Here is a 22,295-nt window from a genome sequence, read left to right as displayed (position 1 = left end):
AGGTTGGTTGTGCTGGGAAGAGACTGGGAGGGGTCTGGGTGAATACTGGTGAGGCTGGGAAGGGACTGGGAGAGGTTTTCGGGGTCCTGGGGCAGAGGGGTCGGCTGGAAGGAGGCTGTGGGATCCTGAGAGGGACAGGAGGGGAGACTCCCAAGTTGGGCTTCGTCTTCCTGGCACTGGGAATCAGGTTCTACCTGTGCAAGAGAGTCTGGGGGGTCCCGGGGGGTCGTGTTCCCCCTCCCTCTGAATGTGAATGCTCCACCCGAGGCCCCCAGCCCGATGTCACCCCCCTTTCTCTGCCCACAGAGTTCCTGAGCCGCCGGCGGCCGCAGCCGTTCCCCATGGCCCCTGGCCCGGCTGGGACCCCCGCTCCATCCCCACGCTGATTTTGGGGGGGTCCTGTGTCCCCCAGTCCTGCTGTCACTCTGTCCTTCCCCGCCTGCTCCCAGTGTTCCCAGTAAAGCTTCCCAGTTAAACCCAGCCCAGTTCCTGGGGGCACTGGGGAGGGACTTGGGGGGACCCCACGGCGGGGCCGGCCCTGGGCAGGGAGGGCGGGTCCAGGTGGGGAACACTGCCTGCTGCGGGTCTGCCCGGCAACTGGTGAGTCATCAGCCCCGCTCGCTCTCATTGGCTGACTCTTCTCCACCGCGTTCTCTCATTGGCTGAGGAGAGGCCCGGCAGTGCCGAGAAGGAACGGGAGAGATCCCGCCCCGAGCACCGGCACGGGGACAACAGACCCAGCCTGGGCACAGGGAGGGAATTTATTACCAACCAAACCACGGCAGCACCAGGAGAAGGGAAAGAAATCCCTCCAGCACCTTCCCCCACCCAACGGGGATCACCCACAACAGGGTAATCCACCATGGAGAGACGGGGACATCCGAGTTTAGACCAAAGCCAATTCTATTGACTGTACCAGGTGTTTATACAGGGATTGACTTGTATGGTGCTTATAGAGGGCTCTGTTTTTGGTAACAATTTCCCATTGGTTACACATTCTTCGTGACATCCAGTAACCTGGGAACATTTATTTTATCACAAAGACTCACACCATGTTGCCTGGTCACTTCTTGCCCAGGGAGACTTCAAGTGTGTCTGTGTCTCCCACAGTTTCTGCACAGTCAGGCCTCAGATATCGGGCCCCTTTATCAGCTCCATTGCTTTACTCTCTGTTTTATTCCCCATACAGGGGCACCAGGGCTCTGCCCAACGGGGGTCACTGGGGATCATCCAGCCCGGATCCTCCCATGGGGGATGGAGCTGCAGGAGCGCACCAAGCTCTTCCCTCACTCTCTTCCCTCACTTCAAGCTCTTCCCTCACTCGGGGCACTCACAGGGCTTCCTTTAGTGGTGCCTCCGTTGGTGTCGGGTCAAGGCTGAGCTCTGCATGAAGCCCTTCCCACACTCCCCACACTTGTAGGGCCTCTCCCCAGTGTGGAAGCGCCGGTGCACGGTGAGGCTGGAGTTTTGCTTGAAGCCCTTCCCGCAGTCGGGGCAGCGGAAGGGCCTCTCCTCTGTGTGAATCCGCTCATGACTTAGAACACTGGAGCTGGTCCGAAACCTCTTCCCACACTGGGGACACTCGTAGGGCCTCTCCCCAGTGTGGATGCGCTGGTGTTTTCTCAGGTATGAGCTCCACCCAAAGCTCTTCCCACATTCCAAGCACTCATAGGGCCGTTCCCCAGTGTGGATCACTTGGTGTTCGAGGAGGCTAGACCTGTCTTTGAAGTTCTTCCCACACTTCCCACACTCGTAGGGCCTCTCCCCAGTGTGGATTCGCCGGTGTACGGTGAGGGTGAAGTTGTGCTTGAAGGCCTTCCCACAGTCAGGGCAGCGGAAGGGCCTCTCCTCTGTGTGGATCATCTGGTGCTGGATCAGGTGGGATTTCTGTACGAAACCCTTCCCACACTCCCCACATTTGTAGGGCCTCTCCCCGGTGTGGATTCTCTGGTGCAGGATCATGGCTGAGCTGTTTCTGAAGCTTTTCCCACACTCCCCACACTCGTAGGGCCGTTCCCCAGTGTGGATCCTCTGGTGCTGGATCAGGCTGGATCTCCAGCTGAAACCCTTCCCACATTCCAAGCACTTGTGGGGCTTCTCCCTGCCATGAGGCTTCTCCACCAGCTCCGAGCTCCGCCTGGATCTCCGCCTGCCTTCCTGGCTCAGGGGGGCTCTTTCCTCCCTGCAGCTCCCTGGGCTGGGTTTGCAGCTCCTCCTCCTGCAGCATCTCCGGGGCTTTCCCTCCTCCTCCATCCAGCCACGCCCTGGCAATGATAAATCCTGATTTGAGGGAAAAACAAGAGGAGAGCACCTTAGACTGGAGGTTCCTCCTTGCCCAAATTCATCTCAGGAAGTCATTGGGAATCTTGTGTCTCTAACAACCTCCAAAACACCAAGATTTAGCCCAAAAATCCCACAAACTTCCAAGACACAGACCAAAATCTCCCCAAACATCACAGCTCAGCAAAAACCTCCTCCAAAACATAAAGATTTAGCTGCTACATAAAACCAAAGCACCAACATTTAGCCCAAGCAAGCTCAGAAACACCAAGATTCAACCCATGAAAATCGTGGATCACCCTCCACAGCCACCTGCTGCATGTGGGGGCAGCAGCGCTCCTGGGGCTGGGGGGAGGGTGGAACCTTCTGCTGCTTCCTCTTTCTGCTCCTTCTCCTCCTGTGTCTCTACTCTTCCTCACACTCCTCTTGCTCCTGCTATTCCTCCTTCTCCTGCACAATCCCACCCTCTCCTGCCACCTTCATCGTTTGACCATTCTGTTCCTCAAGCCTGCTTCTCCTTCCCTTCTCCTCCTGCCCCCAGGCCCAGCACCCACTGCCGGCTCCCTCTTCCCCCCACACCCACAGCATCCCAGCGCAGGGGCAGGGATGGAGCTGGGGCAGGTCGGGCTGGGGCAGCGCTGGGCTCTCGGCCGCTCCCGCCCGCACTCGGTCCCCACTGCAGCCGCTCCCGCCAGGACAGCGCGGGGGGGCCCGGCCTTGGCGCTGCCCCACTCCCACCTCCCCAAATTCCCCTCGCGGGGCCATGGGGCCGAGCGGTGGGCGCAGGTGTGTCCAGGTGGGGAACGCGGGGAGCTGCGAGTCTGCCTGGCAACTGGTGAGTCATCAGCGCCGCGGGCTCTGATTGGCTGAGCTCTGCCCGAGCCCTGGGGCTGCAGCACAGAGGGGACACCCTGCTCCAGGGGGGATGTCCCACAAACGGGGGACCCATGAAAGGAACCACAGGAAAGTGTCTTTACAAACAGATGCTCTGAAGCTGCTCGGAGATAGGGCCAGGGAGCTGTAAAAAAGGAAATTACAGGAGACACCATCAGTTTCAGAAAATGTTATCAATTGATGACACAAACTGCTGCTCAGCCAAGGTCCTGCACAATTCACGAACTTCCAGAAGAACAACAACAAAGACTTAACAGAGCCATAAATATAATTTCCTATATAACAGCAGGGAACATATCAAGGTGGGTATCTAGTAGGTGGACTGAGAAGTCTGTAGCTCTCAAGAACTTCAGCCAGTGGGGAAAGCAGAGGGAGATGTGGCCAGGAAAGTTCAGATGAAAAAGAGACTGTGTCCTCCAACAATTGGAGAGATCCCATGGGGAATGTCCCATGGCCTCTCCCATTTTTAAGAATGAAATTACTTTCACAGGACTCCTCTGTCTGCTTTGTGGACAGAATCCTCTGCTGATGTCTATTTTTCCACACACCCTGGGGCTCATCCCGAATTCCTTCCACCCTCCGGGGCGGCGGGCAGGGAGTGCAGCTGAAGGTGCCTCACCCACTTTGGGTGATCGGCTCCCTTGGATGGCGGCGGCACCGGGGATTGATTGGGGACCCGGGAGTGACCAGGAGACAGACGAGTGACACATCAGGGGGGTCTGTGGAGAGTCAGCAGGGAGAGAGCACTGAAAATCTCATCAGTGAGTGCCCTGGGATCCTCGGGGAGTGAACATGGCAGGGCACCCATGGAGGGGAGAAAAGGGAAAGCCAGGGAGGGGTCCTGGCCAAAGGGGTGATGATCCCAAAATGTCTCTGAAGGGTCCCTTGGGAGAATGTTGAGGTAGTTTACACATTCCCCCAGAGGTAATTAAGGACATGGACACCCAGGGAGGCAACAAGGGAAGTGGAGAAGGGATTTGGACAACAGGGGATGGATGATGTTGGTGTGCTGGGAAGGGATTGGGTGAAGGAGAGTGCAGCAATATTGTTCAGGCAAGAAGCAGCAGGAGGAATCTGTGTGGTAAGAAAAAGGATGATGAAAAAGAGGAGGAAGAGAAAAATACTCAGGATTATTTTGTTTTCCAGCACTGTTTTATCCTCACAATTTGCCAGCTGATCCAGATCCTTTCCATCCCTGGTTTCCAGGAGAGGAGAAGAAGGAGGTCAGGATGCCAGGGGTTTCTCTGCGGTGGCAGCGGCAGCACCGGGCGCAGAGGTGCGGCACCGGGAGCACGGGCTGGGGCCTGTGGGGAGCTGCGGGGCCGGGCCGGGGCTGTGGGGCAGCCGGGGCTCAGCGCCGGGCGCTGCCTGACCCCACCAGCCCCGGGCAGGGCCGGCAGTGGCCCCCGGCCCCCAGGAGGCTGCGGGACGCCCCGGCCGCTGCCCGGCCCCGGGGAGCTGCCGGCCCTGCCCGCCGGGGGGGCCGCCTTTGGACACTGCGGCAGGACAGGCACCGGCTCTGCCACACGGGCTGGGCAGGGACCCTGAGCACAACGGGGAAAACAAAGGAACAGCTGGGAAATGCAGAGTGCACATGGAAGGATCAGGATTTGCTGTTCAGGATTTGCTTTGGGTCCCTGCAGAAAGGAAAGGTTTTGCAGAAAGCTCAGCAGCTCTCAGAGGATGAGCACCCACAGGCAGTGACCGGGGCTGCAGGAGTGGCACAAGAAGGCCCTGCAGCACTTGGGCACAAAGGCACAGCAGCTGAAGGCAAGAAGGGATGAGCAAAAGGCCAAGCTGAAGGCAAAGGCCATGGCAGAGTTCCTACAAGCCCCTGGGAAGGAGTCAGGGCTCCAGCTGCAGCCCACAAGGACACTGCAAGCACAGACAGCAGCACCCTCAGCAGGAGCAAGTCCACCCCTGCATGGACATGGATTGGCAGGGCTCTCTGAGCTCCCATCCCACCGGGGACCCACCACACTGGAGCCCTGGAGAACATTCAGGCTGCATCTGCATCCAGAAGAGGCCTCTCCTGATGGACACAGGGGCCTCTCCATCCACTCTGAATCTTACACCTAAGGAGGGAAAATTGTAAAGGAATGTTTTCATTATTAAGGGAATAGATGCGAAAGCTGAGCTGGTATCATTTGTTTAATCACTATTAGGAGCTGTGAGGGATAGGTTTGAAATAAACTAATTTATTTCTCTTCCTACTGTCATTTTTATGAACCAGGAAGGAATTTGATGGTGGCATTTTAATATTGTAAAAGGTGATACAGAGGCTACTGCTGCTGTACCTTTGTGTCAAATGTCTGGCAAGGCCTGTGCTGAAGGGAACCCAGAGGTGTGGGCAGCCCCAGGGGGAAAATTTGATGTGGAGCCTCTCCACATTACTTGGAAGCAACCAGGACAAGTGGTGTCTAAAAGCAACACCCTGTTCCAGGGGAGGGAAGGAAGGGCTCAGCCTGGTATGGAGTCCCTGCTAAAGGCAGGGCTCTTGGAGCCAGGGATGTCTCCCTACAGCACTCCTATCCTGCCAGTCAGGGAATCGGATGGCTCCAATGAGGAGGACAAGGAGAAGTGGCAGACAAAGCCCCTGTGAAATAGCTCAATTTGCAATCTAAAAAATACCTTTTGAGTATCTGAAAAAGAAGTGCTAATGATGCAGAAAGAGGTTAAATATTTGGTAAACACTGGGACTGAAGATTCCGGGTAGATTGACCCAGAGAGAGTCTGGGCAATCTCAGAAGTAACATTTCCCAGGACCAAAAAGGAGCTGAGACAATACTGAGGATTAACAGGGAATTACACAGCCTGGATTGAGGATTCTCTTCCCAGCCAGGACATTGTAGGAATTTTTAACATCACACAGCCTCCATGCTGTGGTATGGACAGGAGAAAGTGAGCAAAACTTGGGAAAATGAAGAACCAAAAATATTGATGTCTCAGCTGGGGCTCTTCCAGACTCAGAAAAGAAATTGGAATTGCAGGTGAATGTTCAACAGGGCCATGCCAAAGGAATTCTTGGGCCAAAATGTTTCACCCAGTGGCCAAAGTGGCCTCATTGTCTGCAGAATTGTGCAGCCACAGGTTCACCGGGAACCGAGGCCCAAAACCTGATGACAACAGGATCTCCAACTGTTCCAGTCTGCCATCAAGTTCAAGCTTTGATCACCAAAAGAGCCTCGCAATGGATGAGCAGTGCTCGGTTATTACAGTGTGAAACTTGTGCAGTGGCACAGGAGGATTCAGAACTGAGCACAGGGGAAGGGTTTAACCAGCCTCCTGTTTGAACAGCCCACAGAGGGGCTGGGAAGAAACCCAGCACTGCATTCAAGTGACACAGCTCCAGACCCAGCCTGGGGGAGATTCAGGAGACATTGCCTGGCCTCAGGCAGAAAATGTCTTTGTGGATGGCTCTTCAAGGGCAGCAGAAGGGAAAAGAGTTCCAAGACACGCTGTTATTGAGGAAAGGGAATCAGACAAAGCACAGGTTACCCCCCATGGTCAGCTCAACCAGCACAGCTGTGTGTGCTTGTAAGAGCCTGGCACTGAAATACCCTGAGCAGGAAGGCTTCAATATCTTCTGGTGACACCATCTCACCTAACAGTGGGGCAAAAGCAATTCTGATTGCTCAGCAACCACTGGATCACTTATTAAGGTATTTTTATAAGACATAATTCCAATAAAAGGGATTGTGGAAGAAACAGACTCAGAGAGCAGAATTCATTTTACAGGAAAGATCCTCCAGGGGCTTATGGCAGCTTTAGGAATACAGTGGGACCTCCGTACCCCTGGCACCCCCAGAGCTCAGGCTGGGTACAAAGAATGAATGGGGAAAGAAAGAAACACCTTTGGAAGCTGGGGACAGAAACCAAGATGCCATGGGTACGGCTTTTGCCATTGGCTTGGGCAAGAAGAGGAGCCAGAGCCAGGGCAGATATTCAATTATTTCCCCTTGCAATTGATCTTGGGAATTCCTTACCCTGGGAATTCTCCACCTAGTGCAGGGTGGAGATAAGGGATGCACATTTAAAGCAGTCTGTGGCCAGAATCCTGTCTCTGGTGCAATCTCTCCCCCAGGAAGCTGGGCTGGCACAGAGCCTGCCTTGGCACTTTGCTGTTGCCAACATCCAAGCAGGACATGGGCTCTGCCTAAGGAGTGCAAAGCAGCACCACTGGTGGCCAAGTGGCGTGGCCCATGCCAAGGGGCCCCGAGGCCAGAAACAGCCGCCAGCACAGCTGAACACGGGGGGACCCCTCAGCCTGGGCTCCAGGTCTCTGCAGCCCCGGAGATTTGCACTTCCCGCCTGCAGCAGGAGGATGGGAGGCCCCCCTGAGCCTGCACTGAAGGCAGCGCAGCAGCAGCCAGGGCTCCACAGCGGGGCAAGGCCCTGGGCCTGCCCACACATCCTCTGCTGAAATCCTCGGCCTGGCCACCCTCCTTGGGCAGCTCCAGCCACCGGGGCCAGCCCTTGCTGCCACTGCTGCAGCTTCAGTGCTCGCTGGGCCTGCACTGCCACAGCTGCTGGGGAGACACCGGGACAATTCCACTCTGGCTCTCACTCACACTCACACACTGCCCTGCCTGCCACTGCATCCATGGAAAATAGACCAGCTCATAGACTTGAGCATTGTTAACCTTTGATTTCTCTACTCAGGCTTGCTTTGCCTTGGCCTTGGGGAAACAAATGTTAAAGGTTTTGTTAAGGGATGTTACACCACTCAGTGGAGATGAGTTTCACACCTCAACACACTGGGAATGGCCCAAAATATACCCACAAAGATAACGACCAGCAGCAAAACATCAACCCCAGCAGCAAACAGCAACCAACACCTACCCCAGACACTGCCCCCCGGCAGGGCTGCAGACACCTGGTCTGCAAAAGGCTGAGAAGGAAATCCAGCACTTCCCACCTCATTAACAGCACAAACCAAGAAATCCGGGTCCAACAGGAAACCAAATACTAAAAACTGCACAACTTGAAACTACAAAACATTAAACCACTATGTTTAGACTGGGTCAGACTGTATCAAGTTTGGGAAAATTTGAGTAAAACCCACGTGTCATGGAACAATTTTCTCGGCACACCCGGTCTGTGTGGGGATGGAGTGATTTCTGTTGCACATCCTGGCCAGAATCAAGGAATGCCTTGACTCTAACACTAAACATATTGGTGGAGTTTTTCTTTTTCCTGCAGTTCCAGTGCAAATTTAGAGCATTAGAGTATTTTCGGAAATAATCCCACTTCTATTGCCAGTTATGTTTGGGTCAGAGATGTGAGAATGAACTTTTACTCTGAGGAGAAGTAGAAAAAACTGAATTGCCTTGGAATTTTTTGTGTATGTTTCTGTAAGAGATACCAAAATTTTGGTCTGGGTTTGTCAACATTCACCTTTAGGCTGCACTTTGCAAAACTAGAAGAGATTTAAAGGTGACCCTTTAAGTCACAAACACTAAATGGACTATTTGAAGGAAAAAAAAAAAGCAGCAGGTTGTGGGGGGGGCATAAGTGAGGCTGCTGAAGGCCTCTCTGGAAGACAATCTTCTTTCCAGGCAGCCAGGAGGAGCTTTAGAAATGCAAATTAACACTGCCAGGACAAAGTGGGACAATGTACCTGGCTCTTCTTGCCTGAGGCAGGAAGTGGCTGATTCCCTCTGCCCCTCACCCCAAGCTCTGCCTGCTTGCACAGATGGAATCTGCACAGCTGAAGGCAGAGCCCATGCTGAGGATCTCTGACTCTGCAACAGAAACGGCTGAAGCTGCAAAGGGAAACAGCAAATGGAGAATGTTGGGAAAACTTCACTAAAATAAGGGGGGGATCATCCCTCTGCCCACTCCAACATCTGCTGTCACTGTCTGTGCTGTACAGGGTGTATCAGAGCACTGGGGATTTTGCTATAACAAGTTCAGGGAAATCAGTTGGAATTCAAGTATTTGATGATGGAATAAGAAAAAAATGCTCAATTGATGCAACCCGAGCTTGCAGGAACACCCTAAAATAGGGTAAAGTATTGAATGGCCACCAGAACAAATCCTACAACACCATGGACCAGCCCCTGGGAACCCAAACCAATTCATATCAGGAGACAGATAACCCATTTATCATTTCAATGGCATTATTAAATTATAAGCTGTCCTCCAAATAAGAACCAACCAGACAGCTCCAGCTCCTGACTTTCCTGCCGACCAAGGCACTGAAATGAGGAACACAACATTTCACCAGGGAATGGGATCAGATTATTTGTGAGCAGAAAAAACAGGATTTTGGGGAAAATTAAATGGCTCAAACTGCTGCTGGTAAAGAGATCACAAAGGAAAAGTGGTAAAAAAAGCTAAGAAAAGAAATAGGGATAGCAGTTTATGTATTGGTCCAAACATGGAAAGGATGGGAATGGGACACGGTTTCGTGGCTCCCTGGCACACCAGGGATTAAAGGAATGCTGCTTCTCCTCTTCTGTGCTGCAGCAACTCTCATCTTTTTACCATGCTCCACACCTTGGCAGTGCAGCTCATCCAGCAGCTGAGCCAGGGCATGCAGGTGGCAGCCAGGCCTCCTGATCCACAAACGGCTACAAAAGGACAGCGAATGAGGGCACCGAGAATAATCCCAAAAACAAAGAGGACCCGGGAAGGACAAAACAGAGTCAAGGAGTGAATCTGCCTGGAGATAGGGCCAGGCACTTGTAGATAAGGGGAGAAACCATCAGTTCCAATAAATGTTACAAGTTGACCCAGACAGCTGCTCAAAGTCCCGCTACATTCCCGAACCTCGAGAAGAACAAAGACTTAACAGAGCCATGAATATCGGCTGTTCTACAAAAGGAGGGTGCACATTAACGAGGACAGGCTCCAGGCGCATCGGGAAGTCGGAACCTTCCAAGGAACTCAGCCGGTGGGCAAAGGCACAGGGAGATGCGGCCGGGAAAATGAGGATAAAAAGGAGGCTGCGGACTACAGCCACGGCAGAGAGCGCACGGCAAATGCCCCACGGCCTCTGCCCCTGCTCGGCAATAAAGTCACTTTGACAGACTCCTCGCTCTCCTCCGGGCACACGAACCTCCGGCGACGGGAATTTCCCCGCCCGCCGCCGGGGCCGCGCCGCGCCCCGCTCCCACCAATCAGCGCGCCGCAACCGCGACTGACGGCACCGGCGGCCAATGGCAGCGAGCTCGGGGCGGGCTCTGCGCACGGCCCCGCCTCGCCCCGCGCTCTCGGCGCCCCCGGGCTGCGTGAGGGGAAAGCCGGAGATGAGGAACAGCCCCGGCACGGGCCCGGGCCGAGCCGGGATTGAGCTGCCCACACAAACAAACTTCTCCGCGCCTCCCGCCACGGCTTTCCCGGCCCTGCGCCTCCCGTGCCTCCGCCTCTGCGGGAAGCCCAGGAGCCTCACTTCTCCTGCCCCTCGTTAGCGCATCAGTGCTTCGCTTTGATTTCTCCCCTAAAGGGAAACCTGCCCAAAGCCCTGTGGGTGGGTGGGGCAGGGGAGAGATTTCTGGCAGAAAACTCCAAAGACTCGGAGCAGGAGAAGGAGAAGTCAGTGCAGAGCCTTAAATGCAGCTTTCCCCACGCCTCCCTGCTCCCAGCTGCACCTCCTCCCCCGGCAGGGCAGGAGACAGGGAATGGGGCCATGCTCAGCTCATCCCCCGGGGCTTCTCCCTCTGCTCAGGGACAGGAGTCGTTCCCTGCTGCACCCTGCGCTCTCTCCCGGCCGAGACTTCTCCAGGAACTTCTCGGAGCGGAGTCCATCCCCTGGGCACAGCCCCCTCCGAGTGCTGCAGCGTGGGTCACTGTGCCACGGGCTCAGTCCTGCCAGGACAGGCTGCTCCAGCGGGGCCCCTCTGCCCGCGGGCTCACAGCCTCCTCTCGGGCATCGCCGAGCTCCAGCCCGGCTCCTGCAGGGGCTGCAGGGGATCTCTGCATCCCCATGGACCTGCAGGGGGATCTCTGCATCCCCATGGACCTGCAGGGGGATTGTGGCAGTCCAGGGCGTCGCTTTGGCTGCCCTGAAGTCCTGGGTCCCTGGCAGGGGTCAGGAACCCCCCTGTACAGACCCCCCATAGACACTGTCTCTGATCTCTGTCGATGGAAAAGAGTTTTCAATCTTACAGGATGAATTACAAGCTCTGTTTGATATAAGTAATAAGAAAGTATGGCACGTGTGCAAAAGTAAAATTTTAGGATTCTCAATAAGTGGCCCAAAGGGGACAAGATGGAAGAAATTGCATGTGTCTTGTCCTTTTTCTTCTTCATGCCCTCCATGTTTCACTGTAGTTTTGGCATTTTTCTGTTGGTTTAGGCTGGGGACACACTGTTCAACGTAGGTGACAGATATTGGCACATTATTGTAAATATAGCACAGGTAGTTTCTGGTATTTAATGTTTGTAACATCCCACTGAGGACAGAGCCCCACACGCTGCCTTGCAGGACAGAGCTGCGGCAGGGCAGCAGAACATGTTAGAGATAAACAGAATAAACAACCTTGAAAACCAGCACAGACGATTTATTACTTCTTCTTTGGCAGCAGGGCTGACAGAGACTTCCTACAATCTTGGAATCATCAATACCACAGATTCCAACAGGGGATCTCTGCATCCCCATGGATCTGCAGGAGGATTTCTGCAGCCCTACTGTAATATATGTTATGGAATTATTCGTGCTTACGTAAAGTGTACAGGTAATAAGTTGTGCTTGTATAAAAATATTCTCAAAGTTATAAAAGACCACAAGCTGCAGCCGGGGAAAGATTGCAAAACCACAGATGGCAGCAGAAAGAAAGTCCTAATACACAAAAGAAAATTTCCACCAGAACCGGCAGAATTTCGCACAAAGAGCTGGGCATTTTGCACAGAACCGCCGGAATCGCACACAAATATTCGGGAATTTTGCGCAGACCCGCCCGGACGGCGAATCCCGGAGCCGCCCGCAGCGCACCCCGCACGGCGGGGGCGGGTCCCGCCCCTCGCAGCCCTCACCTGCCACCCAGGTGAGCTGGTGCGGCTCGGCCGAGGTGTTTTGTGCCACTGCGGGAAGGCGTTCTCGCAGCGCAGCGCGAGCGGCGCCTGAACCCGCACCTGGGCCCGCGGCCTTCACCTGCGCGCAGCGCCGCGAGCGCTTCGGGATGAAACAGCGCTGCCGAGACATGGAACCCACCCCGGGCTGCGGCCCTGCACCCGCAGCACCTGCGAGCGCACCTTCGTGTGGAGGGACGGCTTCGTCAGGCACCGGGGCACCTGTGCGGGGACAGCTGGCACACCTGAGTGACACCTGGGTGACACATGGCACACCTGAGTGACACCTGAGTGACCCCTGAGCAACACCTGAGCAACACCTGGCACACCTGAGTGACACCTGGCACACTTAAGTGACACCTGAGTGACACCTGGCACACCTGAGTGACACCTGAGTGACACATGGCACACCTGAGTGACACCTGGGTGACACCTGAGCGACACCTGGCACACCTGACACCTGAGTGACACCTGAGTGACACCTGGCACACCTGAGTGACACCTGGGTGACACATGGTACACCTGAGTGACACCTGAGTGACACCTGAGTGACCCCTGAGCAACACCTGAGCCACATCTGAGTGACACCTGAGTGACACCTGAGCCACATCTGAGTGACACCTGGCACACCTGGACACAGGTACATCACACCTCAGTAACACCTGAGTAACACCTGGGTGACACCTGGGCACAGGTAATGTTACAGCTAGGGACGGATGTCACACCTTGGCACAGGTGATGTCACACCTGGGTGGGTGCAGGGACACAGAGCCACCTGTGCAGGGACACGGTGATGTCACGTGCGTGACATTATCACATCTGGGGGATGAGACACCTGGGGACGGGGGGAACATCACAGCTGGTGAGGTGACATCACACCTGGTGGATTTAGTGACATCACACCTGGTGGAGTGACATCACACCTGGTGGAGTTGGTGACATCACACCTGGTGGGCTGGAGAGGTGACAGGGGAGGGGACAGGTGGGCACGACAGTGATGTCACGCCCAGATGAGCCTGGAGGTCACACACCTGGATGATGTCACAGCTGGGCAGGAGGGGTGTGTGGACAGGTGATGTCATGGCCAGGTGAGCTGGTGATGTCACACCTGGGTGGGGGTGAGGTCATAACCAGGTGACACCACACCTGAGTGGAGAGGTGATGTCACACCTGGGTAGGTGGGTGATGTCATAACCAGGTGACATCACACCTGGATAACCAGGTCCCACCCACACCTGGGCACCTGGACCCTCACACCTGCTTTCCTCTCACCTAGATCCCTCATACCTGAGTCCCAGCCCACCCAGATGTTGGGGTGCCTGCCCACCTGGATCACCAGTTCCCAGAACACCTGGGCATCTGCACCCCGCCCAGACACACCTGGATCCACCCAGGACACCAGGATCCCTCCAAAAAACACCTGGAGCCATGGAGGAACACCTGGAACTGCCCCCAGGATACCTGAGACCCCTCCCAGGCACACCTGGATGCCTCCTGAACACAGCAGGAACCCCCAGGCACACCTGGATCCCCCTGAATAACACCTGGGACACGCCCAAAACCACCTGGAAATGCCTCAGGGACACCTGGATCACCCCTGGGACATCTGAACCTCCCTCAAGGACACCTGGATCCCCCCAAAAACCACCTGGGCCCACCCAAAACCCACTTGGACCCACCCAGGAACACCAGGGACCCCCCAAACTCATTTGGACCCCCCCCAAAGCCCACCTAGAACCCCCCAAAATCCCACCTGGCCCCTCCCCCGTGAAATCACAGGTGTGGTCCTGCTCCCCCACTGCCCTGGGTTTGAAATTTTGGGTCGATTTGTGGCGATTCTTGGTTTCCATTGATAAAACTATCTACTCAGGGGCGGGGCCAAGGCTGATCGGGGCGGGGCCTCAGGGGGGCGGGGCCAGAACGCGGAGCTGGGAATGGGGAGGGGCGGGGCCTGAGGGGGCGGGGCGCTCGGTGGGCGTGTCCAGCAGCGAGGGGCGGGGCTAAAACACGGGGCGGGGCCCAAGGGGGCGGGGTCAGTGTCTGGGGGTTCGTCCTGCCCCCACCCACCCCCCCAAATTCCCCCAGACCCTCCCTCACCGCCCCTCCCCCACCAATGGGACACACCCCGAAACCTCCCCAGCCCCTCCCCCCTCGGTCCCCCGGAGCTGTTTTCACCTGGGAACCCCCAAATCTTTGGGAATTCTCACCTGGGACACCCTAAAGCTCACCTGCACCCCTCCAAAATCTCCTCAGGACCCTGCAAACCTCACCTGGGACCCCCAAACCTCACCTGGAACCCCCCAAACTCTCACCTGAGACCCCCAAACTTCTCCTGGGACCCCCAGACCTCACCTGGGCAGCTGGGAAACCACAAATCATTGGGAATTCTCCTCTGGGACCCTCCAAACCCTCACCTGGGACCCCCTAAAGCTCACCTAGGACTTCCCCAAAATCTCCTCAGGACTCCCCAAAAGCGGCCAAAGGTGGGGTGGGGCCGGGGCGATGATGTCACCTCTTCCTGTTTTCCCTCCCCAGCCATGTTCCCGCGTGTCCCCAAGTGTCCCCGGCCGTGTCCCCTCCCCGGAGTGTCTCCAGCGGCCATGGAGCCCCACGAGGTGCGACAATCCTGGCTTGGGGGCGGGAGGGGACTGGGGGCACACGGGTGGCAGAGGGACAGAGGCGTGGCAGGAGGGGACAGTGGGGACACGGGGGGGGCAGAGGGGTGGAGGGGACTGAAGGTGGCAGGAGGGAACAGGGAGGGACAGTGGGGGATGAGGGGGTGGCAAAGGGACAGAGGGGACAGCAGAGCCCTCCAGGGAGGGGACAATGGAACCCTGGGAAGGCACAGGGGCCACTGTAGGAGGCCACAAGTGCCACCAGGTCCCTGACACCTCCCTTGTCCCCTCCCAAGCTGTCCCCCCACCAGCTGCTGGAGGCGATGGTGGCCGTGGTGGCCACACTGGGCAAGCTGGTGGCCACCCTGAAAGAACTGACGGCCACCGTGGCCAGGCCGCACAGGGACGTGCTGCTGGCCGTGTCCCCAGAGTTCCTGCGGGTGGCTGTGGGGACCTTGATCTTTCACCTCCAGGACTACCTTTGCCACCGCCCTGTCCCCTCCCTGGGCCACCACCCTGTCCCCTCCCTGGGCTGGACCCTGGCCCACCTCGGGGACACCCCAGGGACCACCTGGGCCGATGTGAGAGCCCTGGCCAGCGCCAGGCGTGTCCTGGACAGGCTCATGGACAGCTGGGCCCGGCTGGCCAAGGGGGCCACCAAGCTCTGTGACGCCTGCAGGGATGCGGCCACCAGGAGCGGACAGCGGCTGGAGCTGCACCTGGGGCTGCTGGGGGACTTGGTGGCCGCGTGTGACGAAGCCACCGCGTTCCCCCGGGAGCTGCAGCGCCGGCTCGGGGACATCGAGGCTGCCCTGGAGGGGACAATGGAGGTGTCCCCTGATTTCCGTGCGGCCTTGGTGGCCACAGTGACCGAGGCTGAGCAGCTGTGGGAGGCCAGTGCCCGCCTGGCCACGCGTCACCTGCTGGGGACACTTGGGGACATCAACACCCTCTTCTTCTGTCCCTCTCCTGGCCACGGTGGCCGCGTGGTGGCCGAGCGGGGCCAAAGAGCCATGGAGGACATCCCGAGGCTGCTGTGCACAGAGCAACATCACCACTGGGCTGTAATCAGGCCGGTGTCACCTCTGCAGAGACTCGGGGACATCCTGATGGCACTTTGGGAGCACTTGGGGACACTTTGGGAAGGCGTGTGGCGACGCTGGTGGGGGCAGGGGGGTGAACGAGCCTCCCCTCAGTGCCCTGCAGGAGACCCGGCTGGGATTTGGGGGCCGGGGGGGTCCCCAGGCAGCCCCCGCTGCTGAGCACTGACCCTGCCCAGGGGGGTGCCAGGACCCCCCAAAAACCGCACCCGCACCCCCTTCAGTGCCCCCGAACCCCCTCGAGCCCTGACCCCCCCCTCACCAGGCACTGGGACGAGTGGAAACCCTCCCTCAGTTTTCTGGTGGTCGAGATGACTCCGAGATTGTGAAAAGTCCTTTTCTCCCAGCCCACGCGGGCAGAGAAGGAGTCGAGATGTGGAGCTTTGCTTCTCAGGGCCGTTTATTTTCCCTTGTCTCTAACACGCTTTGTCTGCTCTGCTGAGCTCTGTCTGGCAGCTCGGTCTGTGGCAGCCTCCCTGCCCTCAGGGCGCTGTTTGCCTTTTACACTAAAAACTACCTGTACTGTGTTTACATTAACGTGCCAATATCTATAATTTATGTTGGACAGTGAATAGAATAGTGTCATCATCTCAGCAAGACATGGAGGGCAAGAAGAAGGAGAAGAAAGTCAGGACACGCCCAAATCCCTCCATCTTCTTCCCTTAAACCCCGTATTGTAAAACCCTAAAATTTTACTTTTCCACCCTGTGTTAATTCACCTACCACGCTACTCAAACCCTTGTATTTTGTAATTCCTCATACAAAGTTGGCAATTTTCTCCAGGGGCTAAAACCAAAGCCACTGTTGTTCTTGACACCGTGCCAAGGTCTCTGAGCCCACTGCCAGGGTCTCGAGCCATCCTGGCAGCCAGAGGAATGTCCTGGATTCCGACACCCCCCAATTACCGAGCAGTGGGAGCCCCCCGGGCACTGCCCCCCCCTCACCAAGCACCGGGATAGGGAACGAACCCCCCAGGCACCGGGACAACCCCGGCAGCAAAACCCCCATGCACCGGGACAGGGACCGGGCCCCCCTCGTGCTCCGACCCCCCCAAGCACTGGGCCTGGATTCCCCTTTGTGTCCCCCACCCATGACGGAGGTTCCATCCCCTCCCCTTTGATCCCCCCAGAGCTGTGGGACCCCCAGGAACAGTGCTGTGACTGGGGGGGACCCCAAGCACTGAGGGGGCTTGGGGGGTTCACCAGCACCAGGGGAGTCCCTTAGGGTTTGGTCTTTCCCCCCCCCCCACCCGCCCCGTTATCTCCCAGGACCCCCTGTTATCATCAGGGTCTCCCCCAGTTTACTGGGACCCCCCCAATACCTGCTTCCCCTCTTCACCGATCCCCCCAAAAGCACTGGGACCCCCTGAGCCATGAGCCCCCCCAGTGCACCAGGACCCCCCACTCACCTCCCATCCCCCATCCATGGGAACCCACCCAAATCACAGCAGCACAAGGAGAAGAAGCCAAAACCTTCCCCACACCCAACAGGGATCACCAGGACCACGGATCATCAGGGCTCTGCCCAACTGGGGTCACTGGGGATCATCCAGGCCTGATCCTCCCATGGGGGATGGAGCTGCAGCAGCACAGCAAGCTCTTCCCTCACTTCAAGCTCTTCCCTCACTCTGAGCACTTACAGGGCTTCCCTTAGTGGTGCCTCTGTTGGTGCTGGGTCAAGTTTGAGCTCATGGAGAAGTTCTTCCCACACTTCCCACACTTGTAGGGCCTCTCCCCGGTGTGGATGCGCTGGTGCTCAGTGAGGTGGGAGTTTTGCTTGAAGCCCTTCCCGCAGTCGGGGCAGCGGTAGGGCCTCTCCTCTGTGTGAATCCGCTCATGTAGGAGGACACTGGAGCTGGTCCGAAAGCTCTTCCCACACTCCCCACACTCGTAGGGCCTCTCCCCAGTGTGGATGCGCTGGTGTGTTCTAAAGTCTGAGCTCCACCGAAACCTCTCCCCACATTCCAAGCACTCATAGGGCCGTTCCCCAGTGTGGATCACCTGGTGCTCGATCAGGCCAGACCTGTGTCTGAAGCCCTTCCCACACTTCCCACACTCGTAGGGCCTCTCCCCGGTGTGGATGCGCTGGTGCATGGTGAGGTGGGAGTTTTGCTTGAAGCCCTTCCCGCAGTCAGGGCAGCGGAAGGGCCTCCCCTCTGTGTGAATCTGCTCGTGTCTGAGGAGATTGGAGCTGGTCTGAAACCTCTTCCCACACTCCCCACACTTGTAGGGCCTCTCCCCAGTGTGGATGCGCTGGTGTTTTCTCAGGCCTGACCTCCTCCCAAAGCTCTTGCAACATTCCAAGCACTCAAAGGGCCGTTCCCCAGTGTGGACCACCTGGTGCTCATTCAGGCCAGACATGTCTTTGAAACCCTTCCCACACTTCCCACACTCGTAGGGCCTCTCCCCAGTGTGGATGCGCCGGTGCACGGTGAGGCTGGAGTTGTGCTTGAAGCCCTTCCCGCAGTCGGGGCAGCGGTAGGGCCTCTCCTCTGTGTGAATCCGCTCATGGAGGAGGAGATGGGAGCTGGTCCGAAACCTCTTCCCACACTCCCCACACTCGTAGGGCCTCTCCCCAGTGTGGATCCTCTGGTGCCGGATCAGGTTGGATCTCCAGCTGAAACCCTTCCCACATTCCAAGCACTTGTGGGGCTTCTCCCTGCCATGAGGCTTCTCCACCAGCTCCGAGCTCCGCCTGGATCTCCGCCCGCCTTCCTGGCTCAGGGGGGCTCTTTCCTCCCTGCAGCTCCCTGGGCTGGGTTTGCAGCTCCTCCTCCTGCAGCATCTCCGGGGCTTTTCCTCCTCCTCCATCCAGCCACATCCAGGGAATGACAAATCCTGGTTTGAGGGAAAAACAAGAGGAGAGCTGCTTGGACTGGAAGTTCCTTCTTCCCAAGTTCATCTCAGGAAGTCATTGGGAATCTTGTGTCTGTAAGAACCTCCAAAACACCAAGATTCAGCCCAAAAATCCCACAAACTTTAAGACACAAATCAAAACCTCCCCAAACATCACAGCTCAGCAAAAACCTCCTCCAAAATATAAAGATTCAGCTGCCACATAAAACCAAAGCACCAACATTTAGCCCAAGAAAGCTCAGAAACACCAAGATTCACCCCGTGAAAATCATGGATCCACTTCCACAGTCACCTGCTGCATGTGGAGGGAGCAGCGCCCCTGGGGCTGGGGGAGGCTGCAGACACAGGGAGTGGTGGAACCTTCTGCTGCTTCCTCTTTCTGCTCCTTCTCCTCCTCCTCTTGTGTCTCTACTCTTCCTCACACTCCTCTTCCTCCTGCTATTCCTCCTTCTCCTGCACAATCCCACCTTCTCATGCCACCTGCACCGTTTGACCATTCTGTTCCTCAAGCCTGCTTCTCCTTCCCTTCTCCTCCTGCCCCCAGGCCCAGCACCCACTGCCGGCTCCCTCTTCCCCCCACACCCACAGCATCCCAGCGCAGGGGCAGGGATGGAGCTGGGGCTGGTCGGGCTGGGGCAGCGCTGGGCTCTCGGCCGCTCCCGCCCGCCCTCGGTCCCCACTGCAGCCGCTCCCGCCAGGACAGCGCGGGGGGGCCCGGCCTTGGCGCTGCCCCACTCCCACCTCCCCAAATTCCCCTCGCGGGGCCATGGGGCCGAGGGGGGGCGCAGGTGGGTCCAGGTGGGGAACGCGGGGAGCTGCGAGTCTGCCTGGCAACTGGTGAGTCATCAGCGCCGCGGGCTCTGATTGGCTGAGCTCTGCCCGAGCCCTGGGGCTGCAGCACAGAGGGGACACCCTGCTCCAGGGGGGATGTCCCACAAACGGGGGACCCCATGAAAGGAACAACAGGAAAGTGTCTTTACAAACAGATGCTCTGAATCTGCTCGGAGATAGGGCCAGGGAGCTGTAAAAAAGGAAATGACAGGAGACACCATCAGTTTCAGAAAATGTTATCAATTGATGACACAAACTGCTGCTCAGCCAAGGTCCTTCCCTATTCATGAAATTCCAGAAGAACAACAAAGACTTAACAGAGCCATGAATATCGTTTGCTATATAACAGCAGGGAACATATCAAGGTGGGTATGTAGTAGGTGGATTGGGAAGTCTGTACCTGTCAAGTGCTTCAGCCAGTGGGGAGAGCAGAGGGAGATGTGGCCAAGAAAGTTCAGATGAAAAAGAGACTGTGTCCTCCAACAATTGGAGATATCCCATGGGGAATGTCCCATGGCCTCTCCCATTTTTAGGAATGAAATTCCATTTACAGGACTCCTCTGTCTGCTCTGCGGACAGAATCGTCTGGTGATGTCAATTTTTCCGCACACCCTGGGGCTCATCCCGAATTCCTTCCAACCTCCAGGGCGGCGGGCAGGGAGTGCAGCTGAAGGTGCCTCACCCACTTTGGGTGATCGGCTCCCTTGGCTGGCGGCGGCACCGGGGATTGATTGGGGACCCGGGAGTGACCAGGAGACAGACGAGTGACACATCAGGGGGGTCTGGGAAGAGTCAGCAGGGAGAGAGCACTGAAAATCTCATCAGTGAGTGCCCGGGATCTTCGGGGAGTGAACATGGCAGGGCACCCATGGAGGGGAGAAAAGGGAAAGCCAGGGAGGGGTCCTGGCCAAAGGGATGATGATCCCAAAATGTCTCTGAAGGGTCCCTTGGGAGAATGTTGAGGTAGTTTGCACATTCCCCCAGAGGTAATTAAGGACATGGACACCCAGGGAGGCAACAAGGAAAGTGGAGAAGGCATTTAGACAACAGGGGATGGATGGTATTCGTGTCCTGGGAAGTAATCAGGTGAAGGGGAGTGTGCAGCAATATGGTTCTGGCAAGAAGCAGCAGGAGGAATCTGTGTGGTAAGAAAAAGGATGATAGCAAAGAGGAGGAAGAGAAAAATACTCTGGATTGGGATGTTTTTCCACAGAGTCTTAACCTCACAATTTGCCAGCTAATATTTTGAATTCCCAGTTGCCCAAGACAAGAAAAGCAGGAGGTCAGGATGCCAGGGGTTTCTCTGCGCTGGCAGCGGCAGCACCGGGCGCAGAGGTGCGGCACCGGGAGCACGGGCTGGGGCCTGTGGGGAGCTGCGGGGCCGGGCCGGGGCTGTGGGGCAGCCGGGGCTCAGCGCCGGGCGCTGCCTGACCCCACCAGCCCCGGGCAGGGCCGGCAGTGGCCCCCGGCCCCCAGGAGGCTGCGGGACGCCCCGGCCGCTGCCCGGCCCCGGGGAGCTGCCGGCCCTGCCCGCCGGGGGGGCCGCCTTTGGACACTGCGGCAGGACAGGCACCGGCTCTGCCACACGGGCTGGGCAGGGACCCTGAGCACAACGGGGAAAACAAAGGAACAGCTGGGAAATGCAGAGTGCACATGGAAGGATCAGGATTTGCTGTTCAGGATTTGCTTTGGGTCCCTGCAGAAAGGAAAGGTTTTGCAGAAAGCTCAGCAGCTCTCAGAGGATGAGCACCCACAGGCAGTGACCGGGGCTGCAGGAGTGGCACAAGAAGCCCTGCAGCACTTGGGCACAAAGGCACAGCAGCTGAAGGCAAGAAGGGATGAGCAAAAGGCCAAGCTGAAGGCAAAGGCCATGGCAGAGTTCCCACAGCCCCTGAGGGATCAACCCCAGGGCCCAAGGGGGCCCCAGCACCCAGGGGATGACGGGATCGGCCACAAGCACCTGGCAGAGGCATTGCCCTCCTGGCCAGGGCAGAGCCCACCCAAACAGCCCCTGGGAAGGAGTCAGGGCTCCAGCTGCAGCCCACAAGGACACTGCAAGCACAGACAGCAGCACCCTCAGCAGGAGCAAGTCCACCCCTGCATGAACATGGATTGGCAGGGCTCTCTGAGCTCCCATCCCACCGGGGACCCACCACACTGGAGCCCTGGAGAACCCTCAGTCTTCGTCTGAAAATGGAGAAAATGTGTTTGTGGATGGCTCTTCAGGGGCAGCAGAAGGGAAAAGAGTTCCACGACACGCTGTTATTGAGGAAAGGGAATCAGACAAAGCGCAGGTTACCCCCCATGGTCAGCTCAACCGGCACAGCTGTGTGTGCTTGTAAGAGCCTGGCACTGAAATGCCCTGAGCAGGAAGGCTTCAATATCTTCTGGTGACACCATCTCACCTAACAGGGGGGCAAAAGCAATTCTGATTGCTCAGCAACCACTGGATCACTTATTAAGGTAACTGTAAAAGAAGTAATTAATATAAAAGGGATTGTGGAAGAAACAGACTCAGACAAGCAGAACTCATTCTCCAGGAAAGATCCTCCAGGGACTTATGGAAGCTTTAGGAATACAGTGGGACCTCCAGAACCCCTGGCACCCCCACAGCTCAGGCTGGGTACAAAGAATGAATGGGGAAAGAAAGAAACACCTTTGGAAGCTGGGGATAGAAACCAAGATGCCATGGGTACGGCTTTTGC

General features: G+C 57.0%; 1 protein-coding gene across 1 annotated transcript in view; it reads right to left on the bottom strand.

The window, feature by feature from the left end:
• Window positions 1-903: 903 nt before the first annotated feature.
• Window positions 904-22,295, bottom strand: part of LOC144247619 (uncharacterized) — a 46,328-nt gene continuing 24,936 nt past the window's right edge. The window contains 2 exon segments of the mRNA XM_085564999.1: window positions 904-2,101; window positions 17,540-18,562. Of these exon segments, the coding sequence (XP_085421125.1) occupies window positions 1,345-2,101; window positions 17,540-18,562 (1,780 nt within the window). The 3' untranslated portion in view covers window positions 904-1,344.

This window comes from Lonchura striata, chromosome 35, assembly GCF_050655825.1.
Source record: "Lonchura striata isolate lonStrDom1 chromosome 35, ASM5065582v1, whole genome shotgun sequence".
Lineage (NCBI taxonomy): Eukaryota > Metazoa > Chordata > Aves > Passeriformes > Estrildidae > Lonchura > Lonchura striata.
Note: the sequence above shows the minus strand (reverse complement) of the source record. Positions and strands in the feature narration are given on the sequence as shown.